The sequence below is a fragment of the Gobius niger genome (genome assembly GCF_951799975.1).
Source record: "Gobius niger genome assembly, chromosome: 3".
Lineage (NCBI taxonomy): Eukaryota > Metazoa > Chordata > Actinopteri > Gobiiformes > Gobiidae > Gobius > Gobius niger.
This window is the reverse complement of record NC_136854.1, coordinates 2,098,801-2,123,715: the sequence shown is the minus strand read 5'-3', so window position 1 is coordinate 2,123,715 and position 24,915 is coordinate 2,098,801. Positions and strand designations below refer to the sequence as shown.

Sequence of the window (24,915 nt, the reverse complement as noted above, 5' to 3'; positions counted from 1 at the left end):
ATTCACACTCCCTGGACTTCCTTGTCTTTGTTCAGTGATTTCAGCTCCAGACAGAGAGCAGAGCAGCAGCAACAGACCCAACACACTCACTTTCCTGCATTCTGGTCAATTCTAAACAAATAAAAACAATATAACAAATAAAACAGTCATGATCTGGCCATTCTGCTGTTGTGAAAAAGTCCTTGTATAATTAGTCCAACCAAACTGACACTAGTGCATCTTTAACCCTTAAATGACCCGGCGGCTGTAGCCTATGGGTGGTCAGCATGATGCCTGTACTTTCCATCAGTGGCCTTTATGACCAGGATCAATGGTGTTTAGGGTTTCAGGTTTTGTGGATGGAATGTATGCGTAACCATGGAGACGGTTCAATCAGCAGGGAAAGCCAATCAACTGATATACAAGGCCGATTTTGTGGATTTTACAATATCGGCCGATCTGTCTTCTCTAGGATGGAAATTGACAGAGACTTTTTGCTTTGGAATGAGGGAGGGCAGGGAGTTCAGCTTCCCGATGGCCCTGTGGACGAAACTGCTCCTCAGTCGACTGGAACTGACCCGTAGATTCCGCAGTCTCCTCCCTGAAGGCGTTACCTTGAAGAGACTGTGTGATGGTGCAAAGGTGATTCTGACGGCTTTGTGGGTGAGACGGGTCGAGTACGTCTCCTTAATAGAGGGGAGAGGAGCTCCACAGATCTTCTCTGCTGCTCTCACGATGCGCTGGAGGCTCCTTCAGCAGGAGGCAGTGTGATGGAGCTGGTCAGGATGCTCTCTATAGTCCCTCTGTAGAAGAACCACACAGGGATGGAGCTGGTCAGGATGCTCTCTATAGTCCCTCTGTAGAAGAACCACACAGTGATGGAGCTGGTCAGGATGCTCTCTATAGTCCCTCTGTAGAAGAACCACACAGTGATGGAGCTGGTCAGGATGCTCTCTATAGTCCCTCTGTAGAAGTTGGACATAACGGAGGCTGGGACTACGAGACCCTCCACACTACGAGGGAATTTGTAACTTACAAATTAACGACACATTAATAGAAGTGACAAGTTTATGATTTACTTTCACATTTCTCCATCTGCTTTAAAAAGTTGAACATGTGCAAATAATATATCCATTTTGCATTGGTCACATATTTAAATCAATGTTTTTCATTCATTTATTGAGTGGTTTTAATTAGAGATGTTGAACTCAGGATTCTGGAACAAAAGGATTTAGAAAAAGACAAAGACGTGACCGAGAGTTTCCCTTCATACGGTTTAGTTATTTTATTTATTTATCCGAAGGAGATTTTCCAACATCTCTAAGGATTTACTTTTTTAATCAATGAACTGGGAAAGGAATGTCAGGAAAAGGTCATGTGACTGAAACTCATCTGTATAATTGAGACTCTGATCCTCAGTCTGACAGAGACACTGAGGAGCCTTCAGTCCAGAGCCTAAACCCAGGGCTCAGGGTGTGAGTGAAGGTGGTGTTGAAGGTGTGGAGGTGGATCAGTTCCTCAGAGGACACTGTGTAGAAGGACAGAGAGCCAGCAGCACAGTCCACATACACCCCTACTGTCCCAGAGGAGGAGGAAGGGTGAGGGAGGGGTGTGTGTTTGTTTTGGTGCCAAACAGAGAAACCACCTTCAGAGCAGGACAAACTCCAGGACTGATCATTGTGTCCAAACAAACTGTCATCACCAAATCCTTTTCTCATAATTCCTCTGTAAGACACTGATATATAAACCCATCCGCTCCACTGGACCTCCCAGTAACAGCGCCCAGTCAGACCAGAGTCACATAGAAGCTGATCCCAGTCCTCAAATCTGTCCTGGTGATCTGGATACAGCTGATCTTCTCTCACACGTGTGGCCTTCTTGTTGTTGTCAGACAGTTTGAGGTTTATCTGAGCTGTGTTTGGATCCAGAGAGAGTTCAGTGAAATCTGACGGAGAGAAAACACAGCAGCAGTTAGTCCCTGTTCACACTTTAGAGGAGAACCACATTTATATTGATTTGAAATGGATTGAAAGATTCAAATATACATATAAACAAATACATGATTGATTTAATTGCTTCACTTAAAAGTAAAAAAAAATATATACAAACTGTGCACATTTTTAAGCCACAGTTTGTAACATTTCACCCCGACAATAGAATAAAACAGGTGTTGCGGACGTGTGCGTTAAAAGCTGGTGGCGCCCTCACTGGCTAAGTGTTCCTGTCAGAGAATAGATGCGACTTCCCTTTTAAATGACAGATTTATTGCAGGATATGGTGAGTGTGTGGTTTCTGAAAATGAACATACAGAACAAAATAGTTATATATTACTGAGTACAGAAATGTGTTGTGCAAAACAAATTATATACTGTTATACACACTATTCAAATAATATACATCAATATGTACTGAATTATTCAACAGTATAGCATAAGATAGTATATTAGCACTCATAAACATAAGATTGGCTATAAAACGAAATTACTGCAAAGTACTAAATAATATGCTATGCAGTCACTGAAAGAAATGCAGGCAACTTACACTGCACTACCATTATAAGCCACAAGATGGCGCTCTAAGACCACAAATGGTAAAAATGGGTTATCTCAGGAACGTCTAGTAAACGTCATAGCCAATGGCGCCGAAGCACAAGAAATATTAACATTTCTACCAATTGGAATAATACTGGATCAATGAACTTGACAGCTGAATAAACACTGTAAGTTTGATATAATGTACTTCTAATCCCGAACATACGCTAGGCAGTAACTTAGAAACTATACCATTACAATTAACAATTAATCAATTAACCAAACGGCCTGTAACCAAAATATAGACCGACATTATGTACTCACATCGTCATTAATGAACACGTACACCCAAATAAATGTCATGCTAGTAGCGCCATGTTGACGTCGCTCTACTTGTGTCCACTAGCGAACTATAAAGAATAAAATTATTGCACGCAAATGCATGACGTAAAAGTCAAGCAGAGAGTTTTCCACAGCCCCGGATTCGTCAAACGAATACGTAGGAACAGGAAAGTCACTGCTGGACTTGGGTGCGATGTGATCTTCATCGTCAGGCATCTTAGGAAGCTCGATCAGCTTGGCGACAGGACGGGTGTAGAGCTTGCCTTTGATATCCACTTCTGCAGCCCGTACCTTGCCGTCGTCACTGGGGATGATGCGGTGATGCGCCCAACGGGCCACAGAGCCCAAGGGAGCTGAGCGTCAAGTACCATAACGACACTGCACACTGCCAGGTCTGGTGTTGCGGTTCTCCACTTCTGCCGGGGTTGGAGACTAGGGAGATTCTTGCGGGTGAACTGACTCCAGAAGTGATCAGCAAGCACCTGACTGTGTCGCCATCTGCGTCGTCCTATCAGATCGCTGGAGCCGTAGAGTGCCTGGGGTAGCCACGTATCCCGCCGCCCCATGAGTAGAATGTTTGGGCTAATCGGATCAGGGTCAGCTAAGTCAGAGGACCCGTAGCTTAGAGGCTTAGAATTGAGGATGCCCTCAACTTCGATGAGCACGGTCATCAAAACTTCCTCTGGGACAACCTGGTCTTTAAGGATGGTCTGGAGTGATGCCTTCGCCGATTTAATTTCCCTTTCCCAGGCTCCGCCAAATCTGAAAGATATACACTGTTTGGCTAGTTATTCCTTGAGAGATGGATCTACTGTTTCAAAAGCTTGTTGGAGCTCCTTATCCCCACCACGGAAATTGGTGCCTCTATCGCTGAGTATCTCGTAGGGCTAACCCCTGCGGGCGATGAAGCAACGGAGGGCAAGGAGAAAGGAGTCAGTATTATTATTTTTGTCTTGCCTGTCCTCTGTCGAGAGCGGATGTGTTTTCTGACTTCTCCTGCCCCCGCTTTTATCTGCTGCTGCTAGTGTCTTGTCTGACTTATCTTAATTTTTCTCTGGACTCCCTGCTCGCTGTGCTCCTAAACCGGCTAACCATGGAATTGATCAACTGGTCTCTCAACGCAATTGACAAGATTTTCTCACAAAGAAATGTGGCATTGGGGGAGCCTACTTGTCCAGGGGGGACATTTCCGGCTGGGTATGGGATCGACTCTTGGAACAAGTGGAAGGTCGTATGTCTGGCCCCCCTCTCTGTTGAAGATGTGGAAGATATTTATCTTTTTGGGCTTATGGCTTTCCGCACGTACTGTGTATCATTTACAGTGGGGAAAAAAGTATTGGGTCAGTTTCACATAGACATTGTATTGGATTTTGGCCAAATACTTTTTTTCCCCACTGTATGTGTTTAATGTGTGTGTATGTGCTTAAAGGAATAGGCCACCGTTTTTACATACTGAGATATGTTCTTACCTCACTTTAGTCGTGTTAATATATCCCCGTCTGGTCTTTGTCCGTGCGCTCTGCCAGGCAAACGGAGCACATACGCAGCCTCTCCCACATGTCACATAGCTCCAAAAAAGCTCACGATAGAAGCTACCAAGCTCTTCCACGTGTTCCCTATTTAAATAAAGTTACTTGAAGTGTTTTCATGCGAAGTATATTTACACAGAAATGTAGCATGTAGATTTTATAAGCAAATAAAAAGGGGGACTATATTGTGAGGCGTAATGATACGAGGAGTAAAACGTCCGCGCAGTAATTCCTAAAGGTTATTGACGGAAGTGAGCGGGGGAAGTCTTTAGGAGTTACTGCGCGGACGTTTTACTCCTCGTATCATTGCGCCTCACAATATAGTCCCCCTTTTTATTTGCTTATAAAATCGACATGCTACATTTCTGTGTAAATATACTTCGCATGAAAACACTTCACGTAACTTTATTTAAATAGGGAACACGTGGAAGAGCTTGGTAGCTTCTATCGTGAGCTTTTTTGGAGCTATGTGGTATGTGGGAGAGGCTGCGTATGTGCTCCGTTTGCCTGGCAGAGCGCACGGACAAAGACCAGACGGGGATATATTAACACGACTAAAGTGAGGTAAGAACATATCTCAGTATGTAAAAACGGTGGCCTATTCCTTTAAGACTTGCTCTAATTTTTTCTGTAATTTTTGAAAAAAAGAGTGGTGCGCACTGAATGGGTGCTGCTGCCGGATGCTCTCTCATCGAATGTAGTTTCTCCATCTGTGAGATCAATAAAGTATCATCTATCTATCTACAGTGCCTCTCGTTAGTATTCATACACCTTGAACTTTTGCACATTTTGTCATGTTTACAACCCTAAACATAAAGATTTTATTTTTATTATTTTTACTGAACGTTCACACACAAGTAACAAACAACTGTGAAGTGAAAGCAAAATGATACATGATTCTGTTAATTTTCAAAAAATAGAAAAGTGAAAAGTGGGGCTTGCATAAGTATTCATATGGCCTAACGGTTAAATAGAGGCCACCTGTGTGTAATCTACTCTCAGTATAATTACAGCGGTTCTTTCAGGCCCTCAGAGCTGTGGTCGGAGTGTGTTTGTCGCTGAACAGCATAATGAAGGTCAAGGGGCACCAGAGAGGTAAGGGATAAAGTTGTGGAGAAGTTTAAAGCAGCCTTAAGTTATACAAAGATTTCCCAAGATTTGAACATCTCCCGGAGCACTGTTCAATCCATTGTTCGGAAATGGAAAGAGTATAGCACCACTGCCAACTTACCAAGGCGTGGTCCTCCACCTAAAATATCAGAGCGAACAAGGAGAACACTGGTCAGAAAGGCAACCAAGTGCCCCATGATAACTCTGGAGGAACTGCGAAGTGCTGCTGCTGAGCTGGGGGAAACTGTACATGGGACAATTATAAGTCGTATTCTTCACAAATCTGGCCTTCATGGACGAGTGGAAGAAGAAAGCCATTATTGAAAGGAGGCCATAAAAAAACCCGTTTGAAGTTTGCTAGAAGTCATATGGAGGACACAGCTCCATGTGGAAGAAGGAGCTTTCACCAAAGAAAAAAAAGAGTGGAAAAAGAGTGGTGCGCACTGAATGGGTGCTGCTGTCGGATGCTCTCTCATCGAATGCAATTTTTCCATCTGTGAGATCAATAAAGTACCATCTTATCTTATCTCTTATCTTGGTCAGATGAGAGAAAAATGGAACCTTTTGGCCGAAATGCAAAACGTTATGTATGGAGCAAACCTAACAATGCTCATCGTCCTGAGTGCACCATCCCCAGTGTCAAATATGGTGGGGGGAGCATCATGCTGTGGGGCTGCTTTTCCTCAGCGGGGACTGGGAAGATTGTGAGAATAGTTGGGAACATGGATGGAGCCCAATATAGAGACATTTTGGAGGAAAACCTGCTGGAGTCAGCAAGAGAACTGAGGCTGGGGCGGAGATTCAACTTCCAGCAGGACAATGACCCTAAACACAAAGCTAAATCTACAATGGAATGGTTTAAAGACAAATATATTAATGTGTTAGAATGGCCCAGTCAAAGTCCTGACCTAAATCCTATTGAAAATCTGTGGAAAGAATTGAAAACTGCTGTTCACAAACGCTCTCCTTCAAATCTGACAGAGCTGGAGTTGTTTTGTATAGAGGAATGGGCTAAAATTTCAGTTTCTAGATGTGCAAATCTTGTACAGTCAGACCCCAAGAGACTTGCTGCTGTTATTGCAGCAAAAGGGGGTTCCACAAAGTATTAATTCATGCTGTATGAATACTTATGCAAGTCCCACTTTTCACTTTTCTATTTAAAAAATTAACAGAATCATGTATCATTTTGCTTTTTCTATCTATCTATCTATCTATCTATCTATCTATCTATCTATCTATCTATCTATCTATCTATCTATCTATCTATCTATCTATCTATCTATCTATCTATCTATGCTTGGCAGCAGATCTAGATGGACACACCGGGACGTGAGACACTTAAACACAATGCTCTCTCTCCGGACCAGCGTGTAGTAGACGGTCATCATAGTCTTTCACCAGCAACTGCGTAATGGGGTGATCTGGTGCAAGGATGATAGGGTGAAATGAGTCCTCAGGTAAATCATCGGCTTTGCGGAGGCGACCTCCCACTCTGATAAGGCCAACGGCGTGATCGGACTCTGGCGAGAGTGAAATAAGGCGACTGGTAATAATAATAATAATAATAATAATAATAATAATAATAATAATAATAATAATAATACCTTTAGTTTGTAAAGCCCTTTACATGGGAATCTCAAAGTGCTACAGCACAAGTAAAAACTGACAATAATAAAATAATAAAAGCACACAAAAGCTGAAGTTAAAATGTTAATAAGGGAACAGAAAAGTCTTTAGTCCTCTTCTGAAAGTCTCCAGAGACTGTGGGGCCCTCAGGTGTGGTGGTAGGGTGTTCCACAGTTTAGGAGCAGCCACCTGGAACGCTCTGTCACCCATTGTCCGGAGCTGTGTTCTGGGGACGGAGAGAAGGTTGGTGTCTGTGGACCTGAGTGTTCTGGTTATGGGCGGAGGGGTGAGGAGTTCCGTGAGGTAGTCCGGGGCGTGTCCATGGATGCATTGATAGGTGAGCAGGCAGATTTTGTATTTGATGCGACTGGTAGATCGGATAGGGCGGTCATGCTGCAGGGCACTGAGTTCCTCAGAGAAACATTCAGGCGCGCTGAAGCAGACATGGCAGCTACTGCCGCCCCATTTTGAGATTGATAGGTAGCGTCTAGTAGGTCAGACCATGTATTGTACTTTGAGGGATCAGGACAAGTGTCATAGACTGTAAGCCACTGTAAGCCAAGACATTTCCGGTGTCATGGCGACAGCGTAGACAGCCACGCTGGCCTCCCTCTTCAAACATTTTCAAAGTTGTTTCTAAAGTGTGAATAACAAGAGAAATCAGGAGTGCATTTCAATTGGCACATGTTCTCACGCACGACACGGAAAAGAACAGCTACAATACATGCGATGGCGACAGAAGCGAGCAAAGCGCTAGGCCTGGAGAATACGGCACTGGCCAAAGTAATAGAGGAGACAATGGCAAAATACTTCAGAGAGTCTGAGGAAAAGTCCGAGGCTCGGCACAACAGACTGGAAAAGCGCCTGGACAGTATGCAATCGACGATTGCCCGGCATACCGAAGAAATTAAAACATTACGCACAGACACCTCCAGGCTGCATGAGCGCATGGTACAGGCGGAGGAGGCGGCTAAAGAAAACTCAAAACAACTGCAGTTTTTCACTGCTAAAATGACCGAAATGGAGGACCGTGCACGCAGGAACAATTTGCTGATTCTCAACTTGAAGGAGGGTGTGGAAACCACGAACACCTTGGCTTACCTGAAGGAGATGCTCCCAAAATGGTTCCCTGGCCTAGCGTCCGCGCCACCGGAGCTCATGCGGGCGCACCGGCTTGGTAAACCTCCAGCGGCGGCGGGGAAGGGACTGCGGCCGCGGCCCCTAATCATCAACTGCCTACGATTCACCGAAAGAGACGTCTTACTGAAAGAAGCTCGGAAGAGTCCTCCAGAGGTTGCGGGAATGGTCCTGAAGTTTGCTGCAGACTACAGCGAGCACACATCCAAACGTCGGAGAGCTTGCTATAAACCAATGCACGAGGCGCGCGTCAAGGGATTTGACGCCTTTCTCCTGTACCCTGCCACTATCAAGCTCCAACGGGGAAACAACAGCTACACCTTCGAGGAACCAAGGGACGCGGAGAAGTTTGTGGACTCTCTTGGAAACGACTAAACGACCTGCGCTCAGTGCGCGCATCTGCAAGGGTAAGCAACAGCAAGACGGAATGTTATGTACTCTCATAAACTAAGCGCTGTTCGCTTTTCTTTTCTTCTCTCTTTTTTTTTCAACCTAGTAGTAGCCTAGTGCTAGCCTTGAGTTGCTCTGTTTTTGTTTTGCCTGTCGCGGCTGTGTAGCATTATGAACGGTTTAAAGACTATGAAAAGCAGCTCGTGTCTTTACAATTTGCTTATTTTAAAACCAGGGCTGCCCGAATGGCTGTTTTTTCCCTCTCTTTATGTATTTTTTACTGTATTAATATGTATATGGGTATATATGTGTGTATATATATAGCCTACTATATATATATTTTTTTCTCCTTTTTCTATCACAATGGATTTCAGTACTTTAAATTCACAAAGCACTACTTGTAAATGAGGAGGGAGGGGTGGGGACTAGGCTTTGTCCATGACAGCTGGTACAAACTTTGGGGTGGGTTTGATGGGACAACAGAGGTCTCTTTCAAGCATTTTTGTCATTCTTGCTATGTGTTTGTTTGTTTGTTTGTTCTGTATTTTTATTTTTTATTTTATTTTTTTATTTTTTTTATTTTTCCTTTTTTTTTTGGGGGGGGGACCCTGTCCAGGTCCTTTTTTTTATTGCTTATACAATATCATACAAAGACTTATATCAATAAATGGATAAAATAAATGTACTCTCTCTGAATGCCCGTGGCTTGAATTCCCCTCAAAAACGTGCAAGCGTTTTAGATTTCCTGCACAAGAAAAATACACAATTTGCATTTATACAAGAAACACATTTTTTAGAAAAGGATGTATTTAGATTCCAAAACAAACACTATAACGTAGTTGCTGCCTCCTGCCACACTAAAAAGAACAGAGGTGTTTTGATTGCAATTAGAAGGAATGTATCCTATACAAACTTGGGCACTGGGGGCAGTAAAGACGGCCGCATTACTTATTGCAAAATTTTATATAATGGAACTAAAATCGCATTAGTTTGTGTATATGCCCCAAATTCTTTTGATAAACAGTTCTACAACATGTTGAACTCTATTTTGTTAGACCTTCCTGATCACCATCTTTTGATTGGGGGTGACTTCAATGCTGTGTGGCTCCATTCCATTGACAGAACGGGGCAAAATGAAAGCGGTGACCAGAAAATGGCTTCTTGTGAATTACATAAGTTAGTTGATGAATATGGTCTGTGCGATGCATGGCGACTTATGAATCCCCAAGCCAGAGAATTTTCCTTTTACTCTGCACGCCACAAGACATTCTCAAGAATTGATTATATTTTCATTTCAAAACCTTTATTCCAAACAGTTTGCTGCAGTGAGATGACTCCTTTTGCGTTAACAGATCATAGAGCGGTGTTCAGCTCATTTTTAATAAACTTGAGTAAACCACGAGCCCCTCGATGGCGATTTAACAGCTCACTATTAAATAATCACGATTTCTTAAAGACACTGTCTGAGGAATTGAAGTTTTTCATGAATGTGAACCAAAAATCAGTGAATGATCCTAGAATACTCTGGGAAGCAGTTAAAGGTTGCATCCGGAACACTACTATAAGCTTTGCCTCCCAATTAAATAAAATGAAGAAACTTAGAATTGAGATGATGGAAAAAGAAATTGCGGTTATAGAAGAAGAAATGGTAACTAAAATTACACAAGAAAATACAAAAAAGCGTCAGGAAAAACTTGAACAACTAAGTGATCTGTTAAGGCAAAAGGCTGAATTCCAAATACAGCGGGTACGACAGAAACATTATTTAAATAGTGCCAGACCCAGTCGACTTTTAGCTCTAAAAATTAGAAGCAGTGAACAACTGGCCAACATTGCTGCTATCACAAATGAAGAGGGCACTGTGACCTCAGACCCAGTAGGAATTAATAGTACACTGAAAGATTTCTACAGTAAACTATATACCTCTGAAGTTGTTCACAACGAAAAGGCATGCAGTGAATTTTTAAGTCCTCTTAACCTGTGTAAGCTAACTCCAGAAGCTGCTGGCTCCTTGGTAAAACCAATAGCGTTAGATGAATTAAGCAAAGTTGTGAATTCAATGAACAAAGACAGGGCTCCAGGGCTTGATGGGATACCACCAGAGCTTTATGTTACCTTCTGGCCTCAACTTGGCCCGCTATTATTAGAAATGATCAATTATTCAATAACAAAAGGGTCTTTCAGTGATGGTAGCAATGTGGCCATCATTTCATTGCTACTGAAAGCAAATAAACCGCCCACCGATTGCTCCTCCTACCGTCCACTTAGCCTTCTCAATACAGACGTTAAAGCCTTTGCAAAAATTTTAGCTACTAGATTAGGAGATCATATGACTGAATTGATCCACAGCGACCAAACAGGATTTATTAAATCGAGATTAGCTTCTGATAATATTAGACGATTACTGCATATCATAAATACTTCCTCAACATCTGAAAACAAAAACTCTATTCTATCATTAAACGCTGAGAAGGCGTTTGACCGGCTGGAATGGAGCTATCTGTGGGCTGTGCTTCAGCATATGGGTTTTCCAGTGGATTTTATAAACATGGTTAAAACTCTGTATGCTAATCCATCTGCAATTGTGTTGACGGGTAATGTGTGCTCGCCCAGGTTTACTGTATCTCGCTCATCGCGACAGGGCTGCCCCTTATCTCCTCTGTTGTTCTGTCTATCTTTGGAGCCAATAGCACAATTACTCAGACAATCAAAGGAAATTGCTCCAATTAAGGTTCATAATACATTTCATTGCATCTCTTTGTACGCAGATGATATCTTAATTTATACAAGTAACCCTTCTGAATCAATACCTTATATTCTTAAAACCTTCGAGTCTTTCGGGAACATCTCTGGATACAAAGTTAACTGGGGTAAATCTGCTTTTATGCCCCTGGGTCTAGCAAGTTTGACTGGATCCTTATGTAACATCCCAACGGTCTCAAACATGAAATATTTGGGAGTTCTTATTAATCCTTCCCTCAATAGGCTGATTGATAACAACTACAAAAAGATGCTGCTGGCCATAGAGAGTGATCTTAAAAGGTGGAGTCCTCTCCCAATGTCATTCCAGGCTCGTCTATCGATTATTAAAATGAATTTATTGCCTCGTGTTAATTTTATCAGTTCCATGATACCCTTAGCACCACCTCAAGGCTACTATAAAAAACTACACTCGCTTATAAACAAATATTTATGGAACCAGAAAAAACCAAGGATTAAAATTTCAACCTTATACAGATTGAAATCATCAGGTGGTGTAGGTCTTCCAAATTTTGAGTGGTACTCTTGGTGCTTTGTATTAAGATCACTCTTTTCATGGTCCAAAACCAACAAGTCAGCAGCGTGGATGCCTATTGAAGAAGAATTAATAAAGCCATATGGTATGCCCAATCTCTTGTATTCTAAATTACCTTTAAAAATAGTTAAAAGCCAATATGGGCCCATTATTGCACATCTTGTATCTGTTTGGAATCAAGTCAACAAACATCTGGGCAAAGACAAAGATTTTTTTCTTCAAACACCAATATTTCATAACTATTCTCTCCTTATTGATAAGAAACCTATCTCTTTTCCCACATGGGAACGCAAAGGAGTTCATAATCTAAGAGATATTATAGGACAGCATGGTTTAAGGGAGTTTTATGACATACAAAAATGTTTCAATTTACCAGGCTCCTCTTTCTTTTTTTATTTACAGTTGCGAACTGCTATGCGTTCTTATGGGGTCCCTTGGGGATGCACGCTAAAAAATCATCCTCTCCACACCATTCTGAGCAAAGCAAAAGCCACTGGCATTGTCTCGGACATGTACACATTATTAGTTTGTTCTTCACAAAAAATACTGCCCATTGAACAACTTTGGAAAACGGAATTGAGGGACCACGTGGAGTGGGATTGGAATCACATCTGGTCAAACATCTCTCTCTCTTCAAGAAATCCCAACCACCAAATGATCCATTACAAAATTATTCACCGAGCCTATTTCTATCCTAGGAGACTGCATCTAATGAAATTAAAAGATAATCAATATTGTGATTTCTGTCCAGACAATACCATTGGCACTTTTCTTCATATGGTGTGGCAATGCCCTGGGGTTTTACATTTTTGGGAAAACGTTGCAAAGATGCTCTCAAACATCATGGACAGAGCCATACCCTACACTCCGAGGCTTCTTTTGTTAGGTGATACTTCCAACCTAAATCTGACTATTAATAATCGTAGAATCTTATTAGCCGGCCTTACCGCTGCTCAAAAGATGGTGGTTTGCCGATGGAAGACAGTGCAGCCTCTGACTGTGAGGGAATGGCTCCTGTCCTACAGAGATATCATTCAGTTGGAGCTCTCTGCCGCTCGAATGCATGGAGCAAAAACTGAAAATATCTCATGCTGGTCCAATTTATTAAATACATCCAAACTGGATTAGATTTCAGGTTATAAACTACAGTGCCACAATGAACATGTGTTGATGTACTATTTGTTGAAAGAAAGTTTATTACATAATGATATGTACTATATGAATTGTTCAATGTATTGTACATAGCCATATGTATACTGCTATTTCTGTGGATGTCTTTGACGGAGGAAATTAGCACCTTGTATTGCTCAACTGTACATTTTGCTTCACTTATATATGTCAACCTGGACAGGGTCTTATTTTTTTATTTTTTTGTTTTGTTTTATTTTTTTTGTTTTATTTTCAGTTTTATTTTTATTTTTCATTTTTTATTTATTTGTCTCTTTTTTTTTTCTCATTTTTGGGGAACTGCTTTTTACGCAGTTTTGAGCCTCTCTGCCCATCATAAGGGAAATGGGATGTGGGTAAAAAAGAAAGGGCTATAAAATGAAAGTGTAACACATGCAAAAAGGTGCAAAATGCCAATGTAATGTTACACTTCAATAAAAAAAATTGATCACAAAAAAAAAAAAGACTGTAAGCTGACCGCAGAAGGTGGATTTCCTGTGCTCTTCTGTGTGTTTCCACTCTCACTGCCAAATTGGCTGGCCAATGGCTGGGATGGTCATACAAGAAGGCAGGTCCATTCTTCCAGCGGTTTGGTTGAGTTAGCTGATGTAGTGACATGCCCCGTGTAATGTCATCAGCTGGGTTCTGGTCAGATGGAACAAATCTCCATTCACTAGCATCAGTGTTCTCCTGTATCTCAGCTAGACGAGTTCCGACGAACACCTTATACTGAGATGAGTCCGACTGAATCCAACTGAGCATGGTGGTGGAGTCTGACCACATGACTATGTACCTCAGGGTTAAGTTGAGCTCAGAGCGTATTAGTTTAGCAAGCTGAGCTCCCGTCAATGCAGCAGATCCTGCCAAGACAAATTACACATGTGGGTGTCCCTGGGCATCTTCTACACGCAGGTAAGCGACGGATCCATATGCCTTCTCCGAGGCGTCACAGAAAACATGTAGATCTACACCGGAAGTATCAGCACTCATGTCAACTGGCATGTAGCAGCGAGGCATGTTGATGTGCTGCAGGTGGGAAAGTTCGCTCTCCCATGTCTGCCATATTGATAGGAGTTCTCCTGTAATAGGCTCATCCCACTGTTGCTCATGTTTCCAGAGAGCTTGGATGAATCCTTGGCTCTGGTTGTATATACCCCAGTGGGTCATATTGGCATGCCAGTACTCTGTACACGTTTCGCATAGTGGGCTCAGTGGCTACCATCGGGCGGCATTTGTAACCAAGCATGTCTGATAGGCAGTCCCATTGTAGACCTAGCGTTGATTCCTGGGGATTAGCTCTCTCTGCAGTTAGCCACAATTCGCAACTCTATGACCTTGCCTCTGAAGGGAGGTGAGCGATGACCTTTGGTCTGTTGCTTGCCCACTGTCTCATGTCGAATCCACCAGCAGTGAGCAGAACTCTCATCTTGTCTATAAGCTGTCTTTCGTCTGTTGGAGAACGGAGAGACTGGAGGCAGTTATCTACGTAAAAGGCGTTGTTAACAGATTAACAGTTACCCGTACTGGTGGTCTTAACATGCATTTGCAGTCCATATACTGTATAGCACAGCAAGGGCTGCAGGCAGTACCGAAGGGCAGAACATGCCATTCGTAGATATCCGGGTTGCACTCTTTCTCCATGTCTCGTCAAAGGATGCAAAGAAGTGGTTGGTCTTCAGGGAGTAATCGTATCTGGTGGAACATTCCACGGATGTCTCCACTTACAGCAACTGGGTACTCCCTAAACCGGAGAAGGACACCAAGTAATGGTGAACCGAGGTTGGGTCCAGGAAGTAGGATATCATTGAGGGTAGTCTCCTGGTACTTAAATTAACAATTGAATACCACTCTGGACTTCCCGTTGTGGTGAACAATGTGATGAGGAATGTACCAGGACTCCTCAGACTGGTTTGCTTCGTCGCTGCTGATCTTAACGGCGTACCCAGCTTTCTCCAGTTTATGGATCTCCTCATTGTAGACTTTAGCCAGATCTGGATTACCGGTTAGGCGTCTCTCAGTAGCGCATAGCAAGGACATCACCGCGGTTTGAGGAGCCTGTAGTTTGAGTGCTGCTGGCTTGCGGAGTAAAGGCGTAGCGTAGCGGGCCATACCATCCCCTGTGACACGGACTGTTCGCTGATCCAGTGTGTTGACAGCTAGCTGGTCTTGTTTAGAGCGTGTTGCCTCCTTCTCAGATCGAAAGGCCGGGGTGTCGACTTGCCACAACATTTCAACATGCCGAGATATATCCTGAGTAGGTTACGGGAACGCTGTATGAAAGCACGAAGGTTCCTTGGAGGGGGCTTGTAAAAAGTCGGTCGGTCACTGTATGGTCCATCCCAGCAAGGTGCACACAGCAACCGGCCTTCCCGGAGGTCCCATCTGCACTGGACGCACAGGGGTTATTTAATATGGGTTATCCGAACCAATAAGGAGCATAGGCTGAACTCTACTGAACCCGCGCACTGGCACCCTACGGAGATAATCAAACCTCTTCTTGAGCATCTCTTCCAGGCAAGACTGCTCTGCGAGACTCAGTTCCTTTGCGGTGAAGGCGTGATTGATGAGGTATTTAACACGACTGTCGTCATGGTTGCACACCTCAAATGAGACAGAGGCTCCATTAAGCTTCACTACGTCCTGTCTGATGGTACGAAGTGGCAGAATTTCATCCTCAGTATGTAGACCAAGATACCTAACAGCATCAGGAAGGATGATGGTTCTTTCAGAGCTGTCCTCCAGTACGACGTGAGTATTCAGCGTCTTGCTTCCACTGTGAAGCTGAGCAGGAACAACTTTCAGCATGACCCGACTAGAGTGACTGGCCTGGCCTACATAAACCATGCTGGAAGCAGCAGTAGTGGTAAAGAGGCTCTGACTGGCTTTGGTGGCCACTTCATGCAGGACTAGAAGGTGTTGTTCATTGCAAATGGAACATGGCTTTTTCAAGGTGCAGCTCTCCTGTTTGTGTCCACGCCCGCATCGCCAGCATTTACCCTTGTCCTTTATCCAAGCACCTTTCTCAGCTGGAGTTAGTTTAAAAACTCGGTACAGGCACTGAGGTAATGTTCTTGGTTGGAGCAGTAAGGGCAGTACGGCTTAAAACGCTCTCGCTTCTTGGATGTCTGACTTGGGTTAGAACTGGTTGGAGAGTTGGAAAAACTCTGTGGCGTCTCTGAAGTCTCAGGCTGGTTAGTCGCATAGACAGTGGTCGATTTGGGCTGCTGGGACTTTGCCGTCTTGTTCTTGCGCTCAAACTGAGTGACTTCCAGTTTGGAGGCTTCAGTAGCACGTCTTGCTACCTGTATGGCTTGAGCCTTGCGTTCCAGCCATTCGGCAAAATCAGGGAGTGTGTATGTTCGATCACTGCCACTGCGAATGATCCCATGGGATAAGCAATGTTCAGCGAAGAGGTCTCTATAAGTGGCAGGTAGTTTGCCTAGCAGAGTGTCCACGTGCGAACCACATCTCAGCTCAGCCTGAGCAGAACCATCTATAGTGCTTAGCAGGCCCATTAAAGTGCTGATAGCGGATGAGAAGTCCTCAAAGGCCTGTGCATCACCATGCTTGATAGGGGGAGAGTTCAGAATAGCCTTCAGCTCTCCCTGGACAAGCTGGCAGGGCTGTCCATAGCGCTGTTCGAGGGCTTGCATTGAGCTTGTGTATGGCGTTGGGTTGTTAACATACCTTTTTGCCACCTGATAGGCATTCGGCAGCTTGTGGAGATCTAGTAGCACTTGATACTTGTAGTCCTCTGTTTAGTGTTTGTGTGGACCCAGTACACTGTTCAGTCCTTTTTTAAGCATTATGAAGTCACTCACCTTTCCATTGCTAAACGGGGTAAGTTTGGGTTTTGGAATGCCGTAGGAAGAGGCAATAGCCATTTCCAAGATGCCAGGAGCTGTTGGTCCCGGTGGTGGAGCAAATTGTCCATAGGGTGCTGCTGGTGGCATCGTGGGCATGTGCCCACCTGGTGGGAGAGGTGGATAATACGGATAGTATGCACCAGGTGGATAAGTTGGAAAAGTAGGGTACTGTGGGTATGACTGGTATTGTTTTGGCAGAGGAAGAGGAATACTGGGTTGTACAGGAGGTGGATGTCTAACAGGTTGTGCAAGCGGAGCCTGTTGCATAGTGGGCTGTGGCGCAGACTGTATTGGTTGGTTTAAATCCTGCCTAGGAGGAGTAGGAGGCAAAGATCTGGGCTGGGAGGACCACTCATCATCCAAAGATGCTTGTGCTGCAGCCTGATTCACTGGTTGAGTATGCCTGGATAGGTCTTGTGCACTTGGCTCTCCTGCTTGAAGGATTGAGTCGGGCTGTGCAAGCGGAAAAACATCTGGTAATACTGGCTGATGTGGGGGTTCTTGACCACTTCTATTAGTATTCTCAGCCATCGGTGTTGACCGATGGCTGAGAGCAGGGCTGCGCAGTTGTAGCTGTGGCATACTAGCTTATTGCGGAAGATAGTGTTGGTAATGTGGAGGATAGTGAGGAACACTTTGTGGATAGGCAGGCGTTTGGCACTTTCCATCACAAACTGCAACTCCTCTAACTGCTTGGTTAAGTTGCCGTAGCACGCTTCAAGGTGGCACCATCGCTCCTCATCACTTGTCCTCTGCAGGGTTGGGTCAGGCATGGTCAGGTCAGCCTGAGCTAGGTTGCTAGCGGTTTAACTCTGTTAAACCCTGGAAGGTCGCCATAACACAGTGGGAGGGGCTATTCGGCTCGAAGGACCACTTGTAGCGGACGTGTACGTTAAAAGCTGGTGGCGCCCTCACTGGCTAAGTATCCCTGCCAGAGAATAGATGCGACTTCCCTTTTAAATGACAGATTTATTGTACGATTTGGTGAGTGTGTGGTTTCTGCAAATTAACATACAGAACAATATAGTTATACACTGCTCACAAAAACTTAGGGCACACTCAAAAAACACAATGTAACTCCAACCCACAGAAGCTGCTCAGGAAGTGATGCTCATCCAAAATGGCACGTCCATTCGTGCTGTGGCAAGAAGGTTTGCTGTGTCTCCCAGCGCAGTGTCCAGAGCATGGAGGAGATACCAGGAGAAAGGCCAGTACTCAAACGGTCAGAAACCGACTCCATGAGGGTGGTATGAGGGCCCGACGTCCACAAGTTGGGCCGGTGCTTACTGCCCAACACCGTGCAGCCCGATTGGCATTTGCCCGAGAACACAGCAATTGGCAGATTGGCCAATGGTGCCCTGTGCTCTTCACGGATGAGAGCAGGTTCACCCTGAGCACATGTGACAGACGTGACAGAGTCTGGAGACGCCCTGGAGAACGTTCTGCTGCTGCAACATCATCCAGCATGACCAGTTTGGTGGTGGGTCAGTGATGGTCTGGGGAGGCATTTCATTGGAGGGCCGCACAGCCCTCCATGTGCGAGCCAGAGGTTCCCTGACTGGCATTGGGTCCCGGGATAAGATCCTCAGACCTATTGTAAGACCATATGCTGGTGCTGTGGGCCCTGGGTTCCTTCTGATGCCTGATAATGCCAGGCCACATGTGGCAAGAGTGTGTCAGCAGGTCCTGCATGATGAAGGTATTGATGTTATGGACTGGCCTGCCCGTTCCCCAGACTTAGATCCAATAGAGCACATCTGGGACATCATGTCTCGGTCCATCCATCAACGCCACGTCGCACCACAGACTGTCCAGGAGCTGACTGATGCTCTAATCCAGGTCTGGGAGGAGATCCCTCAGGAGGACATCCGTGGTCTCATCAGGAGCATGCCAGGCGTTGTAGGGAGTGCATTCAGGCACGAGGAGGCCACACACACTACTACTACTCGTTTGGAGGAATTTCTACAGAATTTGGATCAACCAGTGACCTGATTTGTCACTTTGATTTTGACTATAATTTTGGATCCAGACCTCCAGCGGCTGAGGATTTGATTTCCATGTATCATTCTTATGTTATTTTGTTCTCAACACATTGCCCTACACTATGAAAATATTTTCATCCGAAAAATCGAATTGATTGACATCTAGGATGTGTTTTTTGAGTGTGCCCTAAGTTTTTGTGAGCAGTGTATATTACAGAGTACAGAAATGTGTTGTGCAAAACAAATTATTTACTGTTATACACACTATTCAAATAATATACACCAATATGTACTGAATTATTCAACAGTATAGCCTAAGATAGTATATTTGCACTCATAAACATAAGATTGGCTATAAAACGAAATTACAACATACGCTAGGCAGTAACTTTGGAAATATAAATTGAATTTACAGTTTTCTAGAGGAACAAGAACTATACCATTACAATTAACATCGAGGCATAGTAAGTCTACAGAGTTACCAAACGGTCTGACATGTAACAAACGCAAAGAGGGGTGAATGTAACCAAAATATAGACCGACATTATGTACTCACATCGTCACACGTACACCCAAATAAATGTCATGCTAGTAGCGCCATGCTGACGTCGCTCTACTTGTGTCCACTAGTGAACTATAAAGAATAAAATTATTGCACGCAAATGCGTGGGTACGTCACTGCTGACATAAAAGTCAAGCAGGTAGTTTTCCACAACAGGAGCTTTAATTATTGTTTGTTGTAAAAATGCTTCTTTTCCAAAGGCTTCACAGGATCGTCTGAGTGAAGCTGAGCTCATTTATTTATGTTTCAGTTTAGTTTCTCTTGTGACGTAGCCACACATAACCTGGAATGTTCTGAAGTGACATTTAACAAATATTTTCTTTGGTATTAAAACTTGAATTCTTGTTTGTGTCGCGCTGTCGCAGATAAAGAAACATAATGAACATTTACATTTAAACTCTTAGAAAGTGGTTTATCAGGAACAAAACACGTCTCAGACTCATGAAGGTGTAACTTTAGTTTAGTTCCTGTAAATTACTGATTTAAGAATATTTAAAACTTGTTTCTTTTCTAAATAATGAATGTACTTTCCGTTCTAATTCTCAAATGACTTTCTTCAAGTCCAAATGTGTTGAAACAAAGTGACTGTGACGTCGCTCACTAAACACGTCTCTGTGGTTCATGACTCAGAGTTTCAGGTTTAATGAATAGAAGCTCATCGGTAAAGAGTGGAGCACGTCGGGAAATTCATCTAGAGTTTAAAGATGATCGACGGGACAGTGTGTCAGTGGGCGGGGCTGTGTTAGTGGGCGGGGCTGTGTGAGGACTGATAAAGTCTCAGTTTTAACCTTTGTGTCGTCCTTCAGTTTTCTTTCTTTCGCCCCCTAGTGTACTAAATGGACACACACTTTTCAAACTAAAATTAACTAATTCTTTCATCTTTTTCTTATTTCTTCACAAATCTCAGGAATCACTTTTCACCTTCTCAAAACTACCAAACATGTGATTTATTTGGGAGTTTTAACCTTTTATTTGCCACTTTCAAAACAAAACCTTTAAAGTTTGTCACAAACAACATAAAAACCTGATTCTCTTTATAATAATGAAGAGTTCAGAGCTGGGACTGAAGTGGTGTTTAGAGCCTTGGACGTGTCAAAGATCAGCAAAAAATGGATTTGAAGCATTTGTAGTTTTTCTGTCGTGGACGATTCTTTATGTCCAGTTGTTCATTATAAAAACATTCATGACTTCCTTTGTCTTTGCTCCCCTGTCGCCATATAAAAGTCATATATTTGATCATTTCATTTTGCAGAACAAGAGTCAGGTTTTTGACATTTGTCCTGTATTTCTTCAGTTTGGACCTTGTTCCTGTCGTCCAGATGAATGAAATCATGTTATTTTCCCATTAGGATATAATGGAGCCATGGCAGAACTTTTCTCACATCAAACTTCACATTTTAAATCTCACTGTAATACAGGAAAAAAGTAAACTGCAGGATTTGTTTGTCTTTATATTTTATATAAAATATATGAATATTATTAATATTAACAAGTGATTTATCGACAATAATGTTTAGTGTGAAGAAACAGCTCAGTGGGAGCGTCATAATCCATCTAAATCTAAGGTCTTAGACAGGTTTATAACTGTAGATGAGGCTGAGGTATCATCGATCATTATGTCCTCAAAACCTTCAACTTGTCTTCTAGATCCAATTCCAATTAAACTTCTTAAAGAAATTACTCCTGAAATCTCAGATACCATATTGAAAATAATTAACTCGTCTTTAGAAAACGGTTTTGTGCCAAAGTCCTTTAAATATGCTGTTATCAAACCACTTTTGAAAAAACCTAGTCTTGATCCTGACATTTTAGCCAACTATAGGCCCATATCTAATCTCCCTTTCATCTCAAAAGTCCTTGAAAAAGTAGTGGCTAAGCAGCTTTGCAGTCACCTACAGGACAATAACTTATTTGAAAAATGTCAGTCAGGGTACAGAAGTTATCATAGCACAGAGACCGCCTTGGTCAAAGTTACAAACGACCTGTTATTAGCAGCTGATGCTGGACTAGCTTCAATCCTAGTTTTGTTAGACCTCAGCGCAGCCTTTGACACGATCGACCACAATATTCTCCTGCAGAGGTTAGAATGTGACGTAGGCATCAGGGGAACAGCGCCCTCTCCTGGTTTAAATCTTACTTATCTGATAGGCAACAATTCGTTAATGTAAACCAAAAGTCTTCACCGTGTTCCAAAGTGTGCTATGGGGTGCCACAAGGTTCAGTGCTCGGGCCAATTTTATTTATACTATACATTCTTCCATTAGGGAACATAATCCGAAATCACAATATACATTTTCACTGTTATGCGGACGACACACAGCTGTTTTTAGCAATGAAACCAGGTCAGACAGATAAATTAGAAACACTTAGCTCCTGCGTAAAAGCCATAAAGACATGGATGACAGCAAATGACCTCCTTCTTAACCCGGACAAAACCGAGGTTATTATATTAGGCCCTCAAAAACTGAGAGAGTCTTTATTTCAACAGATCATCTCCCTGGATAAAAAACCTCGGAGTTCTGTTTGACCAAGACCTCTCTTTTAAAACACATATAAACCAGGCTTGTAAAATAGAATTCTTTCACCTGCGCAACATTGCTAAAATACGAAATATCCTAACTAAGAGCGATGCAGAAAAACTTTTTCATGCATTTGTCTCTTCAAGGCTGGATTACTGCAACAGCCTGCTGGCAGCGAGTCCTAAAAGTTTCCTGAAAAGTTTTCAATTAGTTCAAAATGCAGCTGCAAGATTGTTAAAGCAGACAAAGAGAAGAGAACACATTACCCCCGTGCTAACGTCTCTCCATTGGCTTCCTGTTGAGTTTAGAATAAAATTTAAAATCCTGCTCCTCACATTTAAATCCATAAAGGGTTTTGTCATGTCTGGTGTTTAAGTTCTTGTTTTGTGTTATTTAGTCATTCTGTTTTATTTTGAAATCTTACTTTTTGTTTCTCGTTTCAGTCTTCCTTCCTGCCCTTCCCTGTTTCCCCGCCTGTGTGATTACCTGCCTCTCCCCTAATGTGTCACACCTGTTGTCTTTGCCCTCCCCGCCTCTTTAGTATATATTGACTGAGTCTTCCCCTTTGTCTTTGTCAGATTGTCTTTGTCCTTGTGCAGGTAATCATGTCATTTTCTTCTCATATGTTTTAAGTTTTTGACACTTGTGTTTCTTTGTCCTTGTACAGCTCCTGTGGGAATTCTTTGTTTGCTTCCTTGTTTTTGACCACGTCAAATAAAGATTTTGAGCCACGCATTTGGGTCTCTGTGCTGTACGTGATAGCACAATCTGACCAACATGAACCCAGCGGGCTCGGATACCACTCCTGCTACTCCAGATCCGGTTCGACCAGCCATCACAGCCCAAGGTCATAGAATCCGCAAACAGGAGGAACTACTTGGACAACTACGTGTGGACTTACAGAAGATGGCAGATCGCCAGGAGTCAATGATAGCTGCCTTCACCAATCAACTTAACATATTAGGAGAAAGGTTAAGTCCCAACCCAGCCAACCCAGACTCTGCCTCAGGAAGTGCTGCCTCATCTGATTCGGTACCACCTGTGAGTAACGTCCATCCTCCTACGTCTGTAGCCCAGATTCAATTATCTCGTCCAGAGAAATTTTCGGGGGACTCTGGGGACTGTCGGGCCTTCATTACTCAATGTGAACTCCATTTTGAGATGCAGCCAGCGGTTTTTCAAACTGATAGAGCTAGGGTAGCCTACATTATCTCCCATTTGACTGGCAGAGCTGAGGCTTGGGCAACTCCTGAGTGGAACCGACGTTCTACTGTATGTGATTCACTTCAGGGGTTTATAACAACCTTGACACAAATTTTTCACCATGTTACTCCTGGTAGAGAGGCTGCTCGTTCTCTTGTTCAGCTGCGACAGAGAGGTCAGAGAGTAACTGATTATGCTATACAATTCCGGACTCTAGCTGCAGAAAGTGGATGGAATCCCACGGCGTTGTTTGACACATTTCTGAATGGACTAAATGACAATGTGAAGGATCAGCTGGCCCCCCTTGACTTACCTGAGGCTCTGGATGAAATCATAGCACTAGCTATCAAGATCGACAGAAGACTGATGGAGCGGGAGCAAGAGAAGCTTCGCAAGACTCCCCAACAATACAGGGTGCAGCTAATTTTTCTGAAATACCTATCCCCCATCCAGGAGAAGAGGAGCCGATGCAGCTAGGACGCACTCGCTTGACACCCGAAGAACGGGAAAGGCGGATGAGGGAAGGGCGCTGCTACTACTGTGGGGGCTTTGGCCATTTCTTAAGGTGCGTACACACCAAAAGCGTCCACGCCTCCAACTTCCATGTTAACCCTATGTAGAGGTGCTTCAACGCGCTCCGAAATGCAAGCAAAGCTGTCCGCGCGTATTAAGCGTAGCAAACGCGAGCGGATGAGGAAAGACGCGCGTGAAAGCAGCGCGGTGAGCGATCAGGGAGCCCGCGCCCACTGCTTCATGCACTCAAGTAATCCAATCTACACGTGTGTTCAATTACGCCTTGTTAACCAATCTAATATCTTGTACTACCAAAGCATTTTTTGTGTGTAAATTTTAATTAACCTGCCCTGTGTAACCATGTGTAACACATTGTAAAAAATATATAGATTTTTTCAGCGGAGGTGTGCAAAAATAAGTGGAAGAGTTTGAGGGACACCTCTTCCTTCTCAAGAAGGGGCCACATGAGCCAGGAGCGCCTGTGTCTCAATGCGTGACAGCAGGTCATTGAACAGGGCCCGGGACTTTATGGGCGCACTCACACTTGTCCATCCGAACCGCGCACACGCGCTGGAAGCCCCTTCTGCACGGTTTGTTTGTGTAGTGTGAGTACAATCAAACCATGCCCGAGTCGGACTCGGTTCCGGACTTTGGCCCGCTTGGAGGAGGGGGGCCAGAGCGCGGCTCGGTTGCTCGTGTTTGCACACACGCACGGATACAAGCGGCGGTTGTATGGGCGGGTGCATTTGTCACGTACAACAGTGAGGAAAGGCTGTATTTATCAAACAGAGCAGCGGCTGCCTCGCTCTCGTCTCCCCGGCCCCCGACCGCTTCGCTCCCGGGCGGCTCCCCGGACCCCCGGCCACATACCGTCTCCCCGACTGCTCACCTCGACGCCCTGGCCGCTTCACGCACGTCTCGGGCTGACTTTACGGGAGCGGCTGCGCTTCTCCCGCCCTGTGTCCGAGCTTCTCTGCTGCTGTATCTGGTTTGGCCGCAGGCTTTAGTGGGACAGATCAAACCTGCGGGTGCATTTATCGCTTGTGATTTTGGTGCGCGTTCATGTTAAGTGCTTTGTTGTAACGTAAAGCGTAGACTTCCAGGAGTTCGCCAACATAAAGCTGTTTAACCAGTGGCCGAAGCAGCAATGAATGATATAAACTA

General features: G+C 43.8%; 1 protein-coding gene across 1 annotated transcript in view; it reads right to left on the bottom strand.

Annotated features, from left to right (window-relative positions):
- Positions 1-1,394: 1,394 nt before the first annotated feature.
- Positions 1,395-24,915, bottom strand: part of LOC306960564 (protein NLRC3-like) — a gene marked incomplete at both ends in the record, with an annotated part of 35,205 nt that continues 11,684 nt past the window's right edge. The window contains one exon of the mRNA XM_079552997.1: positions 1,395-1,924. Within this exon, the coding sequence (XP_079409123.1) occupies positions 1,395-1,924 (530 nt within the window). The remainder of the gene's footprint in view (positions 1,925-24,915) is intronic.